At 44.2% G+C, this 23445-nt stretch overlaps 1 protein-coding gene across 2 annotated transcripts in view; it reads right to left on the bottom strand.

Annotated features, from left to right (window-relative positions):
* LOC122561003 (uncharacterized) overlaps positions 1 to 23445 on the bottom strand; it is a 62188-nt gene that overhangs the window by 18844 nt on the left and 19899 nt on the right. For both annotated transcript variants that reach the window (XM_043712267.2, XM_043712265.2), the window contains exon 3: positions 4039 to 4200. In XM_043712267.2, the coding sequence (XP_043568202.1) occupies positions 4039 to 4200 (162 nt within the window). The remainder of the gene's footprint in view (positions 1 to 4038; positions 4201 to 23445) is intronic.

Raw genomic sequence — 23445 nt, 5'->3', positions numbered from 1 at the left:
TGAAACAAAACCCTATTGTTCATGCAGATTGAAAGAGCAATTGTTCAGTGAGACACATACACATACACACATGTGAGACAGAAAGATACAGATTGAGAGAAAGAGAGAAAAACTCACACATATGTAAAAAGTGAGTGAGAGAGAGAGGTTGCCCCAGAGAGAAGAGATCCTTATGTTGTCTCTACCCCATGGGGTAGTGGTGAAGAGGGAGTGTGAACCTTTCTCCATCAGACAATGTTCATTGCACAAAGCTGTTACTGCTCTCAGTGTTAACAGGACAGACTTTATCTCAGCCGTTTTTCATCTGTCCTCTGTCTCCGTGGATCCCTGTCATTTACTCCCCTTTAAAACAGACTGTCATTAGATTTGGTTACAGGGCAGTTGTTCTGTGCTCCCCTCAAGCTCAGTTAATCTCACAGTTTACATCCGAGGGATGTCTGGATCAGCCTGGATGTACAGTTACACAGGGCTGAGTAACTTCCTGAGGTCAACCAACACTGCCTGCTTCAATCGTCCAACCTCCCAATACCTCTCAAACATTTGTGATTTCTATATTCAGTGATCCCCTTATTCCCACAGACCCTCACTCACAGATCCTTACTATCACAGTCCCTTCAAAGGAGGGCTGTGTTAGCACTGGAGAGAGTGCAAGGAGACTTACCAGGATGTTGACTGACCTGGAGAGTTTCAGTTAATGAAGAGAGATTGGACAGATTGGGGTTGTTTTCTCTAAAACAGAGGAAATTGAGAGGGGACATGATTGAGATGTATAAAGTTATGAGGGGCATAGATAGGGTAGACAGAAAGAAGCAGTTCTCCTTGGTGGTGAGATCAATGACTGGGCGGGGGAATACATTTAAGGTAATCTGGTAAACCTCCATTTGTAGAATCACTACAGTGTGGAAACAGGCCATTTGGCCCAACAAGTCCACACTGACCCTCTGAAGAGTAACCCACCCAGATCCATTCCCCGACCCTACATTTACCCCTAACTAATGCACCTAACCTGAATTCCTGAACACTAGGGGCAATTTAGCATGGCCAATTCACCTAACTTGTCCTTCCTTAGATAAAGAGACCAAAATTGTAGAGTAGTCTAGGAGAGGTCTAAATGTGGCTCTATACAACTTCAACAAGACATCTTTACTCCTGTATCACATCCCCTTCTGATGAAGACCAAATACAGTTAGTTTGCCCTTGCTACCTGATTGTTTTTCCATTTGTCCTTGAAATGTGGGCACATTTATTGTCCCTCTCTAATTGCCCTGAGGAAGGTGCCCTCTTGAACAGCTCAATCTCTGGGTTGTTAGGACACCCACAATGCTATTAGGGAACAAATTCCAGAATTTTGATCTGGTGACAGTGAAGGAACAGCGATGTATTTCCAAGCCAGGGTGAAGTGTTCCACCTCCCAGATACTTTTTAATGACTCATGAACAAGGACACCCACACTTCCCAATCTCTGAATATTTAAGAATTACTTTGCCTTTCTGTTTTATTCTACTAAAGTGAATAACTTCTAGCTTATTCACACTATATTCCAGCACCAATATTCCAGCACATTCACTTATTCTCTTGTAGTCTCCTTGCATCCTACTGACAAATTGCATTCCCACCAGTTTGGTGTAATCAGCAAATATAGAAATATTACAATTGATCCCACTATCCAAATTATTTATATTGACTGTGCACAGCTACAGCCTCAGCAGTGATCCTCACGGTAACCCACTTGTAACAGTCAGCCATTCTGAGATCGATCTGTTTATTCCTACTCTTTGCTTTCTGTCTATTAACCAATCCATTTTATAAAAACCCTCCAGCAACCCCATGCGCTATATCAATATTTACTAACCTGCTGTGTGGGACCTAATCAAAAGCCTTCTGAAATTCCAAATACACTACATCCATTCACCAATACCCTGAGTTATGTCTTCAAAAACTCCAGCATGTTTGTCAATCACAAAGGAAATTATTTTCCATTATCAATTTCCAAGTGCCTAGTGTTTTATAATGGATTTTAGAATTTCTCCACTACTGATGTCAAACTGGAATAAAGCTCATCTAGTACAGGGGATTTATCAACCTTTAAAACAATTAACTTTTCAAGAACTCTTCATGAACTTCTTTTAGTCCCTCAATTTCACAAGCCATTTGATTGCCTAAGACTTCTGGGAGATGGTCTAGATCATGTTTTGTGAAGAGAGACACAAATTGATTGTTCATTTTTTTCTGCCATTTCCCTGTCCTGCACCATGCATTCTGTCTCCACCTGTAATGAACCCACATTTGTCCGAGCTAATCTTTCACTTTGCACACACCTAAAGAAGGCTTTTACAGTCTGTGTTTAAGTTTCATACTCACATTCACATCATTTTTTCACTTTCCTTATAAATTGCCTCCTTTGCTGGGTTCTATTTTGCTGCCAATCCCAGATTTGCCCCTTTTCCTGACATCTACTACAATATTTAATTTCTTCTGTTGGTCATGGCTAATCCCTTTGGGTGTTTGTGCCTTGAGGGAATGAATGTCTATTGCAGACTGAGTAGTATTTCTTTAAATATGAGGTAAAGGTGAAAGATAAAGTCGCTGTAGTCCCAGAGAACGACAGGGCTGCCCTCCCATTAGAGAAAGAGAGCGTGAGACGATTGGGGGTGGTTTAAACTGAGCATCACTACAGCTCAGGTGAGGAAGAAGTTGAAGGCAGGGCCTTCATGGTGACTTCAGCCAATACAGGATTTGAATCTGTTGGTGCTACTCTGCAACTCAAACCAGCTGTTCAACCCCTTCTTTCTATCCTAGCTGCTGCCTCTATAAAATCTTTCCAGTTTTTCCCAAATCACCATAGCCAACTTGCTTCTTATATCCTCATAGTTTATTTTGCTCAGATTTAACACCCTAGTTTCAAAGTATATCACATTGAAACCTAATATGAAATTATGGTCATTATTTCAAACACTTCTTTACAATGAGGTAAATGAGTTATTTCTAATGACACGACACTAAATCCAAAATGACCCAGTCCCTCACCTGTCCTTTAACATATAGCTGAAGAAACAGCATTAACTTTTCTCTAATTGGCTATCCCAGTGCTTTAACCCAGTTCCTAGGAGGTATACACAAGTGGCTGAGTTCAATGAACTGAATTTTAGCAGTTCTTTGGTGACAATCTGGGAAATGGGATGGCAGGTAAAATCTGTGTGGGAAAGGTTGAGTGGGATGCCACTCACTAGATGGGACGTTCCATCACCAGTACTGGGTGAGGTGGCAGCTGTCACACCCACCAGGAGTCCAAGTCAGCCAGTATCTAGAAAGGACCTTCTCCCACTATCACAGGCATTTTGTCAGTGGGCACCTCTGAGTAAACCTCCTAGTGTTTCAATGGTCCCCTGGCACAGTGAGTGGGGCAGCAGGGAGATGATGAGGGGGTGGGAATGGTTCTCCTTTTGGACATCCTTCGTATCAGCATCCACCAAGATGATCCCCTCCAAACCCCAATTCGTTCTCAGACTGATATAGAAAGTTTGTTTACTTGGTTTCCCCAAACCCACTGCACTCTCTCCGAAGGGATGGAGGCTGTGTCTGTGCTTTGGCATTTCCCTATGGTCTCAGCTGCAATCTCAGAAATGACCAGTGCTCCTTCTGGCACTATTGCTGTGTAGGCCTCCAATTGGATTTGCAGCTCATGGGGAACTGTACTGAATGGGACATTAGCCCTGGGCACTGCCACTTGGTTAGTTGCCATTGTCACAAAGTGGTTCCAGGACCTGGGGCCAAGGGAAGAGAGGTCACATGTCCCATTTTCATGAGCAGTGATGAGACCTTAGACATCCTGGTTATCTGCAGCTCTTGATGTGCCCACACCTCTGACACTTCTCTTAGCCAGACATCTGAAAACTAACTGCTCACCATAGCTCCTGTTCCCCAGCTTGAGCCTTCTGGACACTGGGCTTACTCACAAGGCTGGACCTCCACCAGAGCAAGGCTCACCCAGTGCTTTTACATGTACATAGACTTTGTACAACAGATGGAGCCTCTTACCTCCTTCATCCTGTTCACTTTGAGGGCTCTCTCTGTGATCAATGCTTGCTTCTGCAACTGCTTGTTCTGGTCCTGCAATTGGCCTATGGTCTCGATGAGCTGGCAGATGTGCTCCAGGTAGCCCAGACCTGAGCCCCGATCACCCACCTTCTCCTGGTTTACCTGGAAGCAGAGTTCATGGTCTTTATTATAAAACACAATGGAACACCATTAACAAGTCACAATCAGCACTGGAGAACATTTCTTAATACCCTTCAGGCCAAACTGATACACTAACTCTGTTTCTGTGGGAATAGTACTGACAACAATGTGTCTGTGGGAGTGACACTGACTTTGTGTCTGTGGGAGTGACACAGACTGTGTGACTGTAGGTATAACAGTGACAGTGTGTCTGTGTGAGTGACAGACAGTGACTGTGTTTCTGTGGGTGTGACATTGACAATGTATCTGCGGGAGTGACACCGACAGTGTTGCTGTGGGAGTGACACTGACTCTGTGTCTGTGGGAGTGACACTGAGCTTTGTCTGATGGATTGAGACTAATATGCCTGTGGGTGTGGCACTGATAGTATGACTGTGGAAGTGGCACTGATCTTGTGACTGTGGGAGTGACATATATAATGTGACTGGGAGTGATACTAACCCTGTGTTTGTAGGAGTGACACAATCCTATGACTGTGGGAGTGACACTGACCATGTGTCTGTGAGAGTGACACTGATCCTGTGTCTCTGGGAGTGACCCTATGACTGCAGGTTCTACATCAGTTCTACAGTTTGTGGGCGGCACGGTGGCACAGTGGTTAGCACTGCTGCCTCACAGCGCCTGAGACCCGGGTTCAATTCCCGCCTCAGGCGACTGACTGTGTGGAGTTTGCTCGTTCTCCCCGTGTCTGCGTGGGTTTCCTCCGGGTGCTCCGGTTTCCTCTCACAGTCCAAAGATGTGCAGGTCAGGTGAATTGGCCATGCTAAATTGCCCGTAGTGTTAGGTAAGGGGTAAATGTAAGGGTATGGGTGGGTTGCGCTTCGGCGGGTCTGTGTGGACTTGTTGGGCCGAAGGGCCTGTTTCCACACTGTAATCTAATCTAATCTAATCTAATCTAATCATCCCTACCTGCAAGCATTGAATCCTTTAATACATGGACTGCAGTGGTTCAAGACGACAGCTCCACACCACTTTCTTCAGGGCAACTGAGGACAGGCAATAAATGCTGACCCACCCAACAATGCTCACATCTCCAAACTCTTCTTGCAATATAAATGTAGTTAGACATTCAAAGGAGCTTTGTCACTTTGTTGTTAATTGAAGAGGGGTAATATAAATTTTTAAACTGTGTGTTTGTGTATGTGTGTGTGTGTGATTGTGTGTGTGATGAGAGAGACTGGGACACACAGCAGAGCTGGGTGAGGTTTGATCAATTAACTTTGTCAAATTTGTTGATCTCAGTCAATTACTATGAGAAACAGTGTTGCGAGCCCTGGGGTCAGAGAAACACTGCCAGGTTTATTGCCCAACATTTCTTTTGATCATTACATCCGTCATTACAACAAGCCTGCACTCTAGATAAAGATAGAGAGTGGATTGAAGAGCCTGCACAGCTCAATAATATAATAGTAATTAAACTCTCAGGCTCCATTTTGCCAGAGCAGCGAGGAGAGAAGGTAAGTTGAAGCGAGGGCTGCCAGGAAAGGTAAGTTTTCCCGCTTAAAAAGGGACTTACCTCAGGAGTTGGGCCTCCATTTTGACAGAGCGGTGAGGAGAGAAGGTGAGGTCAAGTGAGGGCTGCTGGGAAGGTAAGGGCTTAATTTATATTGGACAATGGTTAAACCCACGATACTACACATGTAGTATCTCCCTCTCGCCTCCCCCCACCCCTCCTCTAACCGGAAGAAAAAGATTCTGTAAGGTAAGGCTTTTATTTTTTTCTTATCTTTCTTTTTCATATATTTAAGTGCATTGTTTGGTTTTAGTTCATATAAAGCTAAGCTTACAATGGCAGGGGAACTCAGACCCGTGGCATGTGCCTCTTGCATGATGTGGGAGCTTAGGAACGTGTCTGATGTCCCTGACTCTTACACTTGCAAGAAGTGTGTCCAGCTGCATGATGACTCTGGAGCTGCGGATGGACTCACTGTGGAGCATCCATGATGCTGAGGAGGTCGTGGATAGCACGTTTAGTGAACTGGTCACACCATAGGTTAGAATTACTGAGGGAGACAGTGAATGGGTGACCAAAAGACAGAAAAAGAGTAGGAAGGCAGTGTCGGTGTCCCCTGCGGTCATCTCCCTCCAAAACAGGTATACCGTTTTGGATACTGTTGGGGGAGATGGCTCACCAGGGGGAGGGCAGCAGTTGTCAAGATCATGGCACCATGGCAGGCACTGCCGTTCAAAAGGGCAGGAAAAAGTCTCGTAGGACCATAGTCATAGGGGATTCTACTGTGAGGGGAGTAGATAGGCAGTTCTGTGGCTGAAAACGGGACTCCCGGATGGTATGTTACCTCCCAGGTGCTCGGGTCAGGGATGTCACCTATTGATTGCAGAGCATTCTAAAAGGGGAGGGTGAACAGCCAGTTGTCTTTGTGCATATAGGCATCAACGATATAAGTAGAAAATGAGATGAGGCCCTGAAAGAAGAATTTAGGGAGCTAAGAGAGAGGTTAAAGAGGAGGACCTCAAAGATCGCGATTTCGGGATTACTACCAGTGCCACGTGCTAGCCAGCGTAGAAATGAAAAAATAGGCAGGATGAACACGTGGCTCGAGAGATGGTGTAGGAGGGAGGGGTTCAGATTTATTGGACATTGGGATCAGTTCTGGGGAAGGTGGGACTATTACAAAAGGGACGGTCTACATGTGAACCAGACCGGAACCAATGTCCTTGGGGGAGTTTTTGCTACTGCTATTGGGGAAGTTTTAAACTGATGTGGCAGGGGACTGGGGACCAGAAGAGAAAACAAGTAGGCAGCGAGGTGGATCCTGGAGACTTTAGAATTATGAAGATAGCATTAATAAAGGGAAGAGTAGGCAGGGAGCAGATGAGCGCAAAAAAACTGGTGGCCTGAAATGCATCTAATGCAAGGAGTACAGTGTGTAAGGCAGATGAACATAGCAGATGGGCTTGGATTGGTGCTTGGGAGTATGACATTATTGCAATCACAGAGACTTGGTTGAAGGAAGGGCATGATGATTGGCAACTAAATGTTCCTGGATATAGACTCTTTAGACAGGACAGGGAGGGAAGTAAAAGGGGGGGTGGAGTTGCATTGCTGGTCAGGGACGATAACACGGCTGTGCTAAAGGAGGATGCTACGGAGGTCTTGGCTAGTGAGGCATTATGGGTGGAGCTGAGAAATAAGAAGGGTGCAGTTACATTGTTGGGGCTGTATTACAGGCCTCCCAACAGTGAACGTGAGGTAGAAGAGCAAATAGATAAACAGATTATGGAAAGATGTAGAGGCAATAGGGTAGTGGCGATGGGAGATTTTAATTTTCCCAACATTGATTGGGATACACTTAGCGTCAGAGGTCTGGATGGGGCAGAATTTGTAAGAAGCGTCTAGGAGAGTTTCCTAGAGCAGTATGTCAATAGTCCAACGAGGGAAGGGGCATAGTTGACCTGGTACTGGGGAACGAGCCAGGACAGATGGTAGAAGTTGTGGTGGAGGATTTCTTTGGGAACAGTGACCACAATTCTGTAAGCTTTAGAATACTTGTAGATAAAGAAGAGAGTGGTCCAAAGGGAAGCGTACTAAACTGGGCCAAGGCCAATTATATCAAAATTAGACAGGAGCTCAGAAATGGACACAGCTATTTGAAGGGAAGTTCACATTTGAGATGTGGGAGGTCTTCAAAGATAGGTTATAGATAGTGCAGGCTAAGCATATCCCGTTGAAGGCAAAGGAGAGGAAGGGCAAGGTTCGTGAACTGTGGATGACAGGAGAAATTGTACCACTAGCCAAGAGGAAAAGGGAAGTGTACATAAGGACTAGGCAGCTAAGAACAGAACGGGCCCTGGAGGAATATCGGAAGAGAAGGGCAAGTGTTAAACGAGGAATCAAGCAGGCTAAAAGGGGTCATGAAATAGTTTTAGCAAGCAGAATTAAGGAGAATCCCAAAGCATTTTATTCTTATATAAGAGGCAAGCGGGTAACTAGAGAAAGGATTGGTCCACTAAAGGATAATGAAGAAAGGCTGTGTGTCGAACCTGAGAGAATGGGTGAGATTCTGAATGATTACTTTGCATCAGTGTTCACTGAGGACAGGAACATAATGAATCTTGAGATTAGGGACAGAAGTTTGATTAGTCTGGATCACGTTGACATAAGTAGGGAAGGTGTGTTGGGTAGGCTAGAGGTTATTAAGGTGGACAAATCCCTAGGACCAGATGGGATCTATCCCAGGTTGCTGAGGGAGGTGAGAGAGGAAATAGCTGGGGCCCTGACAGATATCTTTGTGGAATCCTTAAATACAAGTGAGGTGCCGGAGGACTGGAATGTTGCTCATGTTATCCCCTATACAAGAAGGGCAGTAGGGATATTCCGGGTAACTACAGACCAGTGAGCCTGACGTTGGTGGTGGGAATGTTGCTGGACAGGGTACTGAGGAATGGGATCTATTTATATTTAGAAAAGAATGGGCTTATCAGTGATAGGCAACATGCCCTCTTCCAGATCATTTATGTATATTACAAACAACAGTGGCCCCGACACTGACCCCTGTGGAACCCCACTGTGCGGAGGAAATTGTGCCTTACCAACCTAATAGAGTTCTTCGAGGAAATGACCAAGTTGATAGATGAAGGAAGGGCTATTGATGTCATATACATGGATTTTAGTAAGGTGTTTGATAAGGTTCCCCATGGTAGACTAATGGAGAAAGTAAAGTCATATGCTGTGCACGGTGTTCTAGCTACTTGGATAAAGAACTGGTTAAACAACAGGAGACAGAGAGTAGTAGTTGAAGGGAGTTTCTTGAAATGGAGAAAGGTGACCAGTGGTGTTCCACAGGGATTAGTGTTAGGGCCACTGTTGTTTGTGATATACATAAATGATCTGGAAGAGGGCACTGTTGATGTGATCAGCAAGTTTACAGATGACATGAGGATTGGTGGAGTAGCAGAAAGCATAAGGGACTGTCAGAGAATACAGGAGGATATAGATAGACTGGAGAGTTGGCAGGAAAGTGGCAGATAGATTTCAATCCAGACAAATGTGAGATGATGCATTTCAACAAGACTAATTCTAGAGCGAATTATACAATGAACGGAAGGGCCTTGGGAAAAGTTGATGGGTCGAGAGATCTGAGAGTGCAGGTCCATTGTACCCTGAAGGTTGTTGCACAGGTGGATAGAGTGGTCCAGAAGGCATATAGTATGCTTGCCTTCATTGGACGGAGTATTGAGTATATGAGCTGGCAAGTCATGTCAAAATTGTACAAGACATTGGTTCGGCCACATTTAGAATACTGTATACAGTTCTGGTCGCCACATTACCAAAAGGTTGTGAATGCTTTGGAGAGGGTGCAGAGAGGGTACGAGGATATTGTCTGGTATGGAAGGTGCTGGCTATGAAGAAAGGTTGAGTAGCTTAGGTTTATTTTCATTAGAAAAAAGGAGATTGAGGGGGAACCTGATTGAGGTTTACAAAATCATGAAGGGTATAGACAGGGTGGATAGAGACAAGCTTTTTCCCAGGGTGAAGGATTCAATAACAAGAGGTCACGCTTTCAAGGTGAGAGTGGAAAGTTTAAGGGGGATACACGTGGCAAGTACTTCACACAGAGGGTGGTGGGCGTTTGGAACACGTTGCCATCAGAGGTGGTAGAGGCAGGCACGGTAGATTCATTTAGGGTGTGTCTAGATAAATGCATGAGTAGGTGGGGAACAAAGGAATACAGATGCTTAGGAATTGGGCGCCAGATTTAGACAGTACATTTGGATTGGCTCAGGATTAGAGGGCCGAAGGGCCTGTTCCTGGGCTGTCAGTTTTTTTTTGTTCTTTCTCTTTGTTCTATATTTGAGTCTACACCTTCAACCGCATGCTTACACAATGTCATCAGACAGCCACTTTCCTTCCTATCCTGTCACATTGTTCAATAAGAACGGAGGATTGCAGACAATTTCCCCTCTTCCTGGACTTTCCCACACAGGCTGCACAGTTCCAGCACCAGTGGGAACGAGGGCTCATTGTATCAAGAAACTCGAAAATTCCACACAAGACATTCTAAGCAACACTCTGACATCATCCTATTCCTCATCCTGTCACCGATGTCTCCTTGTTTCTCAGGGAGTTGCTTGTTTCTTCAGCTGTGATTCCACAAATTAAGAAACAAATGACAGAGCGGATCACAGCCAAGAATCTCTTAAACCATGACCTCAGCAGCCTCGGGCTGGGGTGGGAATGGAATTTGGAGCAGACACACACACCAACCACAAAAACAAGACACAGGTTATTTACAAAGGTGGGAAATAATTCCAGCCAAAAAAAACGTTGAGCAAATTGTTCCTTTCAACAAATGATAAAATGCACCTCGTCCATAGCTATTCAGCCACTTAGTTCACTAAGGTGTCAGTGCAGTGCAAAACACATGAGCCAAAGATGGTGCCTCGTATATAAATAATGTAAGAGGGGGCACAGGGCATGAAGAATTTTTTGTTGAATTTATAAAAATTTGAAATGATGGGGTCTCTGCTCTCACAATGTTAGTAGGATATAACATTTGACTGTTCCCTGAACCCTGAGGGATTTCCTGTTTAAATCAGGGCAAGGGAGAGGTTTGTTAGGCAAAAGATGACACACTGCTCAGCAGTTGAGAACTAACTGAGAAACTTTCATGGTATTGGGGGTATTGCAACAGCATGGATAGAGGATTGACTAACCAATAGAAGACAGAGAATTGGGCCATTTTCAGGTTGGCAAACTGTAGCTAGAGGAGTACCACAGAAATCAGTGCTGGGGCCATAGGTCTTTAGAATATATCGCAATGATGAGGAAAGTGAATGTACTATCATCACGTTTGTGGATGAGTCAAAAATAGGTGGGAAGGTAAGTGGTGAGGATGACACAGAATCAGATAGACACAATCAATGGGCAAAAATTTGGGGGATGGGATATAACATGGAAAAATATGAGATTATTAACTTTGGCAGTTGGAATAGAAGAGCTGAATATTATTTAGATGGAGAACAATTTTAGAAAGCCATAAAACACAGGGATTTGGGAGTCCTCATCCAAGAATCATAAAAAGCTAGTATCCAAGTTTAGCAGTTATTAGAAAAGGCAATGGAATGTTGCGGTTTATTTCAAAGGAAATGGAGTATAAAAATAGAATGGTTTTGCTGAAAGGGACTTAGATCCACAGTATTTTGCTTTCCTTAATACTCAATCTTTAATGGTACTTTCAAGGCTGTGATAGATTGTTGATACCTTGAGTAATCAAGGAATAATGTGAAGAGGGTGGCAAAATGGAGTCTAGGAGGAAAATTACCTCTTTGGACTGTGGGAGGAAACCAGAGTAATTGAAGGAAACCCACACAGACACGGGGAAAATGTGCAAACTTCACACTGCCACTCAACTTTCCTTCGATAAGGTGCTCAAAACATTTCATAGTATTCCAGCTGTTGTCTGATTCATCTTAAGGTAGCTTAACATGTGCTACCTATTGAAACGCCTTCTGGAAGTACAAATATATTCCCTCCACTGCTTCACCTTCATTTTATCCTACTTGTAACTTCATTTCAGAGTTTTGAGCCAGGGTAAGTGAGGGGAGAGAGCAGGAAGAAGAAAAGGAGGTCTGTGAGAAGAAGAAAGGAGGAGGTCTGTGATAGAGTGGAGACCAAGCAAACATTAAATAAACGATTTCATGATGCAATGCTGAGAAGAGTGGTCTGGATATAATGAAGAAATGAAGGTATTGCTGTGGTTCTGTTCGCCGAGCTGGAAGTATTTGTTGCAAACGTTTCGTCCCCTGTCTAGGTGACATCCTCAGTGCTTGGGAGCCTCCTGTGAAGCGCTTATGTGGTGTTTCCTCCGGCATTTATAGTGGCCTGTCCCTGCCGCTTCCGGTTGTCAGTTTCAGCTGTCCGCTGTAGTGGCCGGTATATTGGGTCCAGGTCGATGTGTTTGTTGATGGAGTTTGTGGATGAGTGCCAAGCTTCTAGGAATTCCCTGGCTGTTCTTTGTTTCGCTTGCCCTATAATGGTAGTGTTGTCCCAGTCAAATTCATGTTGCTTGTCGTCTGCGCAGATGAAACAATGAAATAAACAAGCAAAAATCACACAGAATAAGTGTGGAGGATGGGTTGCACTTAAACTGGAGGGGCACCAATGTCCTGGGCGGGAGATTTGCTGCAGCACTTCGGGAGGGTTTAAACTAGTTTGGCAGGTGGATGGGAACCAGAGCTACAGATCAGAGGAGAGGGTAGTTGTTGAACAGGCAGAAATCGGTGACTCTAAATAGAATGCAGAGAGTCTGTCAGGAAGGATACACAGTTGATAGGGAAAAAGGATGGGTTAAAGTGTGTCTGTTTCGATGCAAGGAGTGTCAAGAATAAGAGAGATGAACTTAGAGCATGGATCAGTACTTGGAACTACGATGTTGTGGCAATAATGGAAACATGGATTTCACAGGGCCAGGAATGGTTGATAAATGTTCCAGGATTTAGATCTTTTAAAAGAACAGGGAGGGGGGTAAAAGAGGAGGGGAGTAGCATTGTTAGAAAGTGCATTACAGCTGCAGAAAAGGAGGTTGTTGTTGAGGAGGATTTGTCTACTGAGTCAGTATGGGTGGAAGTCAGTAACAGTCACTTTATTGGGTGTTTTCTATAGACACCCCAATAGCAGCAGAGAGACGGAAGAATAGATTGGACAGCAGATCTTGGAAAGGTGCAGATGTAGCAGAGTTGTTGTTATGGGTGACTCCAACTTCCCCAATATTGATTGGAACCTCCTGAGTGCAGATGGTCTGGACGGCGTTGATTTTGTCAGGTGTGTCCAGGGAGGATTCCTGACTTAATATAATGATAGGCCAACTAGGGAGGAGGCCATATTGAATTTGGCGCTAGGCAACAAGCCAGGCCAGGTGTCAGATCCCTCGGAGGGAGAGCATTTCAGTGACAGTGACCACAACTACCACACCTTTACCATAGCCATGGAGAGGGATAGAAGCAGACAATATAGAAAGGTATTTAAGTGGGGGAGGGGAAATTATACTGCTATTAGACAGGAGCTGTGGAGTATAAATTGGGAACAAATGTTCTACGGGAAATGCACAACAGAAATGTGAAGGCTGTTTAAGGAGCACTTGTTCCAAGTGTAAGATAATTTTGTCCCACTGAGACAGACAAGGAATGGTAAGGTGAAGGAGCCTTGGATGACAAGAAAAGAGGAGCTTCTCATGAAATAGAAGAAGGAAGCTTACTTAAGGTTGAGGAAGCAAGGATCTGGCAAGGATTATAGGGTAGCTAGGAAAGAACTCAAAAATGGACTGAGGAGAGTTAGGAGGGAGCTTAAAAAAGCCTTGGTGGGAAAACCCAAAGGTGTTCCATACTTATCTGAGGAATAAGAGAGTGATCAAATAGAGAGGGTAGAGTCGATCAGGGATTGTGGAGGGAACTTGTGCCTGGAGTCTGAAGAGATAGGGGAGGCCCTAAATGAGGTTTTTACTTCAGTATTTACTAGAGAGGGGGACCTTATTGATAGTGAGAACACCATGGACCAGGTTTGAACAGATTGATATTAAGAAAGTGGATGTGCTGGAAATTCTGGGAAGCATTAAGATAGATCAGTCCACAGGGTCGGACCAGATATATCCAAGGTTACTATCAGAAGCAAGGAAATATAAATTGCTGCACCTCTGGCAATGAATTTTGCATCATCGCTGTCCATGGGAGTAGTACCGGATATTCGAGGGAGGCAAATATTGTTCCTCTGTTCAAGAAAGGGAATAGGGAAATCTCTGAGAATTACAGACCAGGCAGTCTTACATCTTAAGCAAGATACTGCAAAGGATTGTGAGAGATAGGATTTATGACTATTTTGAAAAACAGTTTGATTAAAGATAGAGGGGCAGGTCATAAACCTTATTGAGTTCTTTGAGAATGTGATGAGACAAGATGATGGTGGTCAAGCAGTAGATGTGGAGTATATAGATTTCAGTAAGGCATTTGATAAGGTTCTCCATTGTTGGCTCATTCAGAAAATTAGGAGGCATGGGATACAGGGAAATTTGGCTGTCTGGATTCAGAATTGGCTGGCCAAAAGCAGACAGCGAGTGGTGGTGGATGGAAAGTATCCTGCCTGGAGGATGGGTGACCAGTGGTGTCCTCCAGGGATCTGCTCTTGGGCCTCTGATCTTTGTAGTTTTTATAAATGACTTGGATGAAGAAGTGGAAGGGTGGGTCAGTAAGTTTGCTGATGACAAAGGTGTTGTAGATAGTGTCGAGGCTACAACAAGACATTAACAGGATGCAGAGCTGGACTGAGAAATGGCGGATGGATTTCAACCTGGATAAATGCAAAGTGATTCATTTTGGAAGGTTGAATTTGAATGCTACATACAGGGTTAAAGACAGGATTCTTGGCAATGTGGAGGAACAGCAGGATCTTGGGGTCCACATACATAGATCCCTCAAAGTTGCCACCCAAGTTGATAAGGTTGTTAAGAAGGCGTATGGTGTTTTAGCTTTCATTAACAGGGGAATTGAGTTTAAGAGCTGTTAGGTTTTGCTGTGGCTCTATAAAACCTTGGTTAGACCACACTTGGAATATTGTATCCAGTTCTGGTTGCCTCATTATATGAAGGATGTAAATGCTTTAGAGAGAGTACAGAGGAGATTTAACAGGATGCTGCCTGGATTGGAGGGTTTGTCTTATGAAGAAAGATTGAATGAGCTAGGGCTTTTCACACTGGAGAGAAGGAAGAGAGGTGACTTGATAGAGGTGTACAAGGTAATGATAGATATAGATGGAGTAGATAGCCAGAGACTTTTCCCCAGGGCAGAAATGGCTGTCACAAGGGGTCATAATTTTAAGGCAATTGGAGGAAGGTTTGGGGAGATGTCAGAGGTAGGTCCTTTACACAGAGAGTGGTGGGTGTGTGAAATGCACTGCCAACAGTGGTACTAGAGTCATAGATATTAGGGACATTTAAGCAACTGCTGGACCTCCTTCACCTTTCGCATTTCCAATGCCCCTCCCCCAAGTTCCTCCTCCCCCTGTTTTATCTTAGCCTGCTGGACACACTTTCCTCATTCCTAAAGAAGGGCTCATGCCCAAAACGTCGATTCTCCTGCTCCTTGGATGCTGCCTGACCTGCTGCGCTTTTCCAGCAACACATTTTCAGCTCTGATCTTAGATAAATGCCTGGCACAACATCCTGGGCCAAAGGGCCTGTACATGCTGTACTATTCTAAGTTCTATGTTCTATTAAGATGGAGGCAGAGGTTTTGATATTGTGTTATTGAATTGAATGTTAAAAGTCCAGAATGCTGGTACATGCTGAGCTGAGTATTGTTCCTGAACCTTGTGTTAAGTTTCTCTGGGACATGGCAATAGGCATTGGACAGGGTCCACAGGAAGCTCTTCCATTTGAGCTGATTGTCTTCACAGTTTGTGGTGTGCTGCCCTCTACACTGGGCAACAAAAACACAGACCACATGACCATTCTGCAGATACCTCCACTTAGGCTGCACACTGAGCGTTGAATTACTTTACAATTTGTAATCTCCACCTTACTGCCCTGGTGATCACAAAATCAGGAAACAAAAACACCTGAAATATCTGGAAATGAAGGTACAGTTAGAAGTATGCAAGACGGCTCAGACAGGATCTCTCATTAATCACCTTTACCTTTTTTTCCTTTTGGGTTTGGTTTTCTCAGTCTGTCTTCATCTTGTTCGAAAATTTTTTCACTGATTTAATCTTCCCCTGGCCTCTACCCTATCACAGAGATTCTCCTGACCCTTTTCACCAAACCATCTCCTCCTAGTTTAAAATCTCTTCCATTTTTAGTTCTCTCCAGTTCTGATGAGAAGTCACTAATCTGAAACGTTCTCTGTTTCTTGCCACGGATGTTACCTGACCTAGCTTTTTTTTTTCATTTTTATTTCAAATTTCCAGAGTCCACAGTGTTTCACTTTTGTATCAACAGTTTTGTATTTCACCATTTCTGTTGTTTCCCCTGGAATGAGCACAGTTCTGATTAGGGATTGAACAACACTATGCTTACACAATGAGAGCAGTCAATCTTGTGCCAAAAAGAGTGAAGCAGTTCCAGTTCATCACTAATCTGCCCCAGAGCTGTGGAACTTTTCTGCACAGTGAGATTGAGTACCCCAATGTCAGCCAGACCAAAGATTAGATTCTTTCACTTGGCAGGGAAATTAGCAAAAACTCATATTTTCTCAAAGTGCTACTGCTCTAGCTCCATGCCTGAAGGGCCAACTAGTTGTTGCTTTAGATAGCCTGGGTGTTTCTTTGTGTCAAATCTGAAGTGAGCTTCATATTTTAACAATCATAGACTGATGGAAAAGCTCCATCTGGTTCACTAATGTCCCTTAGGGAAGGGAATCTGCTGTTCCAACCCAGTTTGCCTTCCCTGTGACTCCAGACACACAGCAATGTGGTTGAAACTTAACTGCCCTTAGAAGTGGCCTAGAATTGTACAATGGATTTGAAGGCTTCATGTTGGAGACTGCATTAAGCTCCAGACTCTGTCAAGGAAAGAGGAATGGTCACAGCATCTTTCTCCCTACAAATACCCCATTCCTGATGAAGAGCTTATGCTCGAAATGTCAACTCTCCTGCTTTTCGGATGCTGCCTGACCAGCTGTGCTTTTCCAGCACCATACTTCTTGACTCTAATCTCCAGCATCTGCAGTCCTTACTTTCTCCAAGATACCACACTGAGCAAGCCAGTCAGTTCAAGGACAATTTGGGAAAAGTAACAAATGATAGCCTCACCAGTGACAGCCATATCCTAGGACAGAATAAAGGGGGAAAGTATTTGCTTCCAGTCCTTTCTAATATCCATTCAAAGTTTCCAGCAAGTATCACCAGGCTCCAGTGCTTCTACACACAGCTCCAAGGCCTGCTCCCAGACTCCTGTCATCTACCCCTCCTCATCACCCATCCTTCAAATCCCCTACATTGCTTGCTCGCCTCCCCACACTCATCCCTGGCTTTCAGCCCCATGATCTCGCTCAGTCCCCTACATAGTGCACCTTCTCTCCAATCATCCTTTCATCTTCACCCCAACAGGCTGTGTTAAAATGGGTACGATCCAGGGAATCTGATCTTCCAATGGTGGGGCAGGGAGTATGTTTACTTTTTTGTCTAGGTGTAAGCATTGGGGATCCAATGAAGCTGAATGATTGGCATTTGTTTGTGCAATAAATGAAAATATAACTTTGAAGAATAGAGACAATGTAAGGTTTAATGTAGACATTTAACAGTAGAGCAGGGCATGCAACACATGTATTGGAATATGGCACCTTACAGTTTAAAGCTGGCTGGGTTGCTGTATATTTATAATGGTAAAACAGCAAAAGAAAATGCTGATTGAGCATGAGTATGTTCAAAATTACAAACATTAAAGGCTGTTTGTGTGTTGGTAAATTTTGGAGTCCAAGATTAAAGTGCTTATCTATACTTTTAGAACAAGGAGCTGATCAAAGACCCAAATTAATGCCTTAGTGATCCCAAGTGGGATATGATATTGAATTCATGGGCCCTGAAAGCCAATGCAGTTCTGCTGACTTGATCTTTTCTCTCTGTCAGTTGTCATCAATTGTAGAACAGCTTCTATTCATTCATGGGATGTGGGCATCGCTGGCTGGGCTTGTGTTTATTGCTCATCCCTCATTGCCCTTGAGAAGGTGGCGGTGAGCTGCTTTCTTGAACTGCTGTAGCCCATGTTCTGTAGGTAGACTTACAGTGCTGATTGGGAGAGAACTCCAGGTCTTTGATCTAGAGATACTTGAGGAACAGTGATGTATTTCCAAATCAGGACAGTGAGTGGCTCAGTGGGGATTTTGCAGATGGTGGTGTTCCCATGTATCTGCTGCCCTTGTTTTTCTAGATGGAAGGGTCATAACAAGCTTTGGTGAATTACTGCGGTGCATCTTGTAGATAGTACACACTGCTGCTACTAAGCAGTGATGGAGAGGGATAAGTGTGCACTGCAGGGCAAGAGTTATAGCTGGGGGCAGGGAAATTATGATGCGGTGAGGCACGACCTAGGATGCATGGCTTGGAAAAGTAGGCTTCAAGGGAAGGGCGCAATTGATATGTGGAGCTTGTTCAAGGAGCAACTATTGAGTGTCCTTGATAAATATGTACCTGTCAGGCAGGGAGGAAAGGGTCGTGTGAGGGAGCCGTGGTTTAATAAGGAATTGGAATCCCTTGTTAAATGGAAGAGGGCGGCCTATGTAAAGATGAGGCGTGAAGGTTCAATTGGGGCGATTGAGAGTTATAAGGTAGCCAGGAAGGATCTGAAGAGAGAGCTAAGAGCAGCAAGGAGGGGACATGAAAAGTCCTTAGTTGGTAGGATTAGGGAAAACCCTAAGGCTTTCTATAGGTATGTCAGGAATAAAAGAATGACTAGGGTAGGAATAGGTGCAGTCAAGGATAGTAGTGGGAAGTTGCGTGTGGAGGCTGAAGAGATTGGGGAGACACTGAATGAATACTTTTCGTCAGTATTCACTCAGGAACAGGACATTGTTGCCGATGTGAATACTGAGTCACAATTAATTAGAATGAACGGCTTTGAGGTATGTAGGGAAGAGGTGTTGGAAATTCTGGAAAGGGTGAAAATAGATAAGCCCCCTGGGCCTAATGGCACTTATCCTAGGCTTCTCTGGGAAACAAGGGAGGAGATTGCAGAGCCATTGGCCTTGATTTTTATGTCCTCGTTGTCTACAGGAATAGTGCCAGTAGACTGGAGGATAGCAAATGTGGTTCCCTTGTTCAAGAAGGGGAGTAGGGATAACCCTAGTAACTATAGGCCGGTGAGTCTCACTTCTGTTGTGGGCAAAGTCGTAGAGAGAATTGTAAGGGATAGGATTTATGAATATCTGGATAGGAATAATGTGATCAAGGATAGTCAGCATGGTTTTGTGAAGGGCAGGTCATGCCTCACAAACCTTATTGAATTCTTTGAGAAGGTGACTAAGGATGTAGACGAGGGTAAAGCGGTAGATGTGGTGTATATGGATTTTAGTAAGGCGTTTGATAAGGTTCCCCATGGTAGGCTACTGCAAAAAATACGGAGGTATGGCATTGAGGGTGAGTTGGAAGTTTGGATTAGGAATTGGCTGGCTGGAAGAAGACAGAGGGTAGTAGTTGATGGTAAAGGTTCATCTTGGAGTGCAGTTACTAGCGGTGTTCTTCAAGGATCTGTTTTGGGACCATTGCTGTTTGTCATTTTTATAAATGACCTGGAGGAGGGGCTAGAAGGCTGGGTGAGCAAGTTTGCAGATGATACGAAAGTCGGTGGAGTTGTTGACAGTGAGGAAGGATGTGTCAGGCTACAGCGGGATATAGATAAGCTGCAGAGCTGGGCAGAAAGGTGGCAAATGGAGTTCAATGCAGGTAAGTGTGAGGTGATTCACTTTGGTAAGAGTAACAAAAAGACGGGGTACTGGGCTAATGGTCGGATACTTGGTAGTGTGGATGAGCAGAGGGATCTTGGTGTCCATGTACACAGATCTCTGAAAGTTGCCACCCAGGTAAATAGTGCGGTGAAGAAGGCATATGGCGTACGTACTGGCTTTTATTGGTAGAGGAATTGAGTTCCGGACCCCTGAGGTCATGTTGCAGTTGTATAAGACTCTGGTGCGGCCGCATCCGGAGTATTGTGTGCAGTTTTGGTCGCCATACTATAGGAAGGATGTGGAGGCACTGGAACGGGTGCAGAGGAGGTTTACCAGGATGTTGGATGGAAATGTGTTGCTGGAAAAGCGCAGCAGGTCAGGCAGCATCTAGGGAACAGGAGAATCAACGTTTCGGGCATTAGCCCTTACCAGGATGTTGCCTGGTATGGTAGGAAGATCGTATGAGGAAAGGCTGAGGCACTTGGGGCTGTTTTCATTGGAGAAAAGAAGGTTTAGGGGTGACTTGATAGAGGTGTACAAGATGATTAGGGGTTTAGATAGGGTTGACCATGAGAACCTTTTTCCACGTATGGAGTCAGCTATTATGAGGGGGCATAGCTTTAAATTAAGGGGTGGTAGGTATAGGACAGATGTTAGGGGTAGATTCTTTACTCAGCGAGTCGTGAGTTCATGGAATGCCCTGCCAGTAGCAGTGGTGGACTCTCCCTCTTTATGGGCATTTAAACAGGCATTGGATAGGCATATGGAGGATAATGGGCGAGTGTAGGTTAGGTGGGCTTGGATTGGCGCAACATCGAGGGCCAAAGGGCCTGTACTGCGCAGTATTTTTCTTTGTTCTATGTTCTAAGCATCAGTGGGGGAGGGAGTGAATGCTTATAGATGTGGTACCAATCAAGTGGGCTGATCTTTTCTGGATGGTGTCAATCTTCTTGAGTGTTAATGGAGCTGCACCCATCCAGGCAAGTGAGGAGAGTATTCCATCACACTCTTGACTTGTGTCTCATCAATGGTGAACTCAGTTTGGAGAGTCAGGAGGTGGAGTTACTCTATGTAGTTTTCCTAGCCCTCTGTCTTACTATTGCACCTGTTCCAGCTTTTAAGCTTCACATCCTTGCTGGATTTGTGTAATTAATATGGCTAAAGTTATTAAATTGTACTTTACAAACTTTAATGATGGAAGACCTTAATTGAGATGTAGTATTGGGATGTTAATAAAAGGTTTTTAAGCTGGTGTTTCCTCAGATGTCAAATAATGCAATTTTGAGAAGCAAAAAGCACAAGTTGCAGATTTTACACTGGAGTCCGGCATTAAGAGTGATCTGAAGTCAGTTGTCAATTGCGAACACAGGGTTAAGGTTAAGTTATTGGAGGGAGGCCATGAGCACTGTACCCTTTGGTTAACAATTGGGTAGAAGCTACTATTTGTGCTGACACATGTCAGACATGGGCTTAGTGTTGCCACCAGAAAGGGTAGCTACTTATTTCTGGGATAAATGTTTGTCAAAAGGGAACTTGCTAAGGGGCTCTTGTTAGGTGACAAGGTTAAGAGTTAGTAGTAGAGCATTTGCTAGGAAGTTAGCTCTTACCAGCACATTGTCAGTCAATGTGAATTTGTCATAGGTTTGAGGTTTGCCAGAAGAAATCCAAATCCAGCATTAGAGCTAAAGGCTTTAACGACTGTGAATAGGTTTGTCAGGAAGCTGCTTTCAGAAGACAGCACTCTGAATTGGATAGCTTAAGAAAAACACACATAGGAAGCAAAGCACTCAAGTGGTTGTGAAATGTGCAGCTACAGTAATTAAGGTAGACTGCTAAATTAGAGTTGAAGTCATGGAGCGGTCTTGCGATGATATGAGAGTTAGCTAAGCTGACATCGCACAGAATATTGTAGACTGATAGACTGAGAAAAACTCAAAAGTCCTGGGAGCCACAGGAAAGATAAACCGAAACACATTGAGTCATAGCACCCACATACCCCAACTAACCCAGTGTTAATCTTTGTTGTCCAATGAATCTTGTTAGTTTTCATTTTAAAGCAGTGGTTGTCCTTTTTGCCAATTAGGTATTGCCCAGCAAGAACCTTCTTTTTAAAACTCTGAGGTTTAGTATAGCTCTGTGCAAGAGAATTTCAACTAGGAGAAAGTGAGGACTGCAGATGCTGGAGATCAGAGCTGAAAAATGTGTTGCTGGAAAAGCAACAGGCAGCCTGACCTGCTGCGCTTTTCCAGCAACATATTTTTCAGCAAGAGAATTTCACTCAGTGCCACTGCCCTGCCTTTTCCTCACAATCCTACACATCCTTCCTCTTCAGATAAAGATCCAGTTCTCTACTGAGAGCCTTGATCGACTGCCTCCTCCACTCTGCCTCTTGAGCAGCATTTAGACCCTAGCCACTCGCAGTGTGAAAAGATTCCCCTCCTGTCACTAACTATGGTGTCTGTCCTACACAGGGGTCTATACAGAGCACCTAGACAGAAACTGTACTCTCTTCTCAAAATTTCCAGCAATGGGAACAGTTTCTCCCTAGGTATTCTGTCTAGACCCTTGTAGGTTGGTGTAGGACAGACACCATATAGGACAATTCTTGTGGAATGCCGGAATCTGTGTATTGAGGAAGAACACCATCAGCTGTCATTCCTGACTAGACAGGCAAAATTCTGATGTTTTATGGAATTGAACATTAACCCCTGGAGACTGCAGTGAGCAAGCCACAGAAGTATTAACAAAAATTAAGAGTTTTTAAAAAAAAATCATTGATTATCATTGTTTATTAAATATAAATATATTGGAGGTGGTGAAAAGCCTGTTTGACAGGCTGCAACATTGGAATCAACACTGAATATGTCTCGCCTGCATTCATAAGGGAGAAAATTACTTAATCTATGGCTCAGTGGTTAGCACTGCTGCCTCACAGTGCCAGGGTTGTGTGTTTGATCCCATCCTTGGGTGACTGTGTGGAGTTTGCACATTCTCAGTGTCTGCGTGGGTTTCCTCCGGCTGCTCCGGTTTCCTCCCACAGTCCAAAGATGTGCAGGTTAGATTGATTGGCCATGCTAAATTGCCCATATTGTCCAGGAATGTGCAGGCTAGGTGGGTTAGCCATGGGAAATGCAAGGTTACAGGGATAGAGTCGGGAGTGGGTCTGGGTGGAATGCTAATTGGAGGATCGGTGTGGACTTAATGGGCCGAAAGGCCTGCTTCGATACCGTAGGGATTGTATGATGATAGAAGCAGATAGTCACATTGTTTTGTTACTGTCTTTCTAGCGTGGGCATAGAGAAAGGGAGGAAGAAGGTACAGAGAAGACACACGAGGAGGCTGAGCAAGCGAGAGAGAAAAGTGAGAAAGGGACAGAGACAGAGAAGGATAATAAAGAAAGAAATGCAAATGCAGAGACAGAAATGTATGATACAGAGATAGCCAGGAAGAATGTGAGAAATAGAGTGAGAGAATGAGTAAGCAAAGTAAAACAAAGAGTCAGAGAGTGTGGGAGAAAGCAAGATGAGAGAAAGGAAGAAAGACAAAGAGGGAAGAAAGGGAGAGATACAAATCAATAAAGAAAGAAAGAAAGATCGAAAGAGAGGGAGGGAGTATTACTGCACATACTTGGCAAGAAATGTGAATACATAGGTAAAGAGGGTTTCTGCTACTCAGGGAAATATCAGGAGAACTCTTGAGGAACTACGTTGTGTCTACATGTGTCTGGCCAGCCTGTAAGATGCTTCATTGACACAGCGGGTGAGTGAACACTTTCCATTGGCCTAGGCCCCATGAGCTTTCAAGGGCTATATGGAATAT

Source organism: Chiloscyllium plagiosum, unplaced genomic scaffold (genome assembly GCF_037043375.1).
Source record: "Chiloscyllium plagiosum isolate Xiang-an unplaced genomic scaffold, Cpla_swu_hap1 HiC_scaffold_22, whole genome shotgun sequence".
Classification (NCBI taxonomy): Eukaryota; Metazoa; Chordata; class Chondrichthyes; order Orectolobiformes; family Hemiscylliidae; genus Chiloscyllium; species Chiloscyllium plagiosum.
The sequence above is the reverse complement of the archived record's forward strand: the minus strand, read 5'-3'. Positions and strand labels throughout refer to the sequence as shown.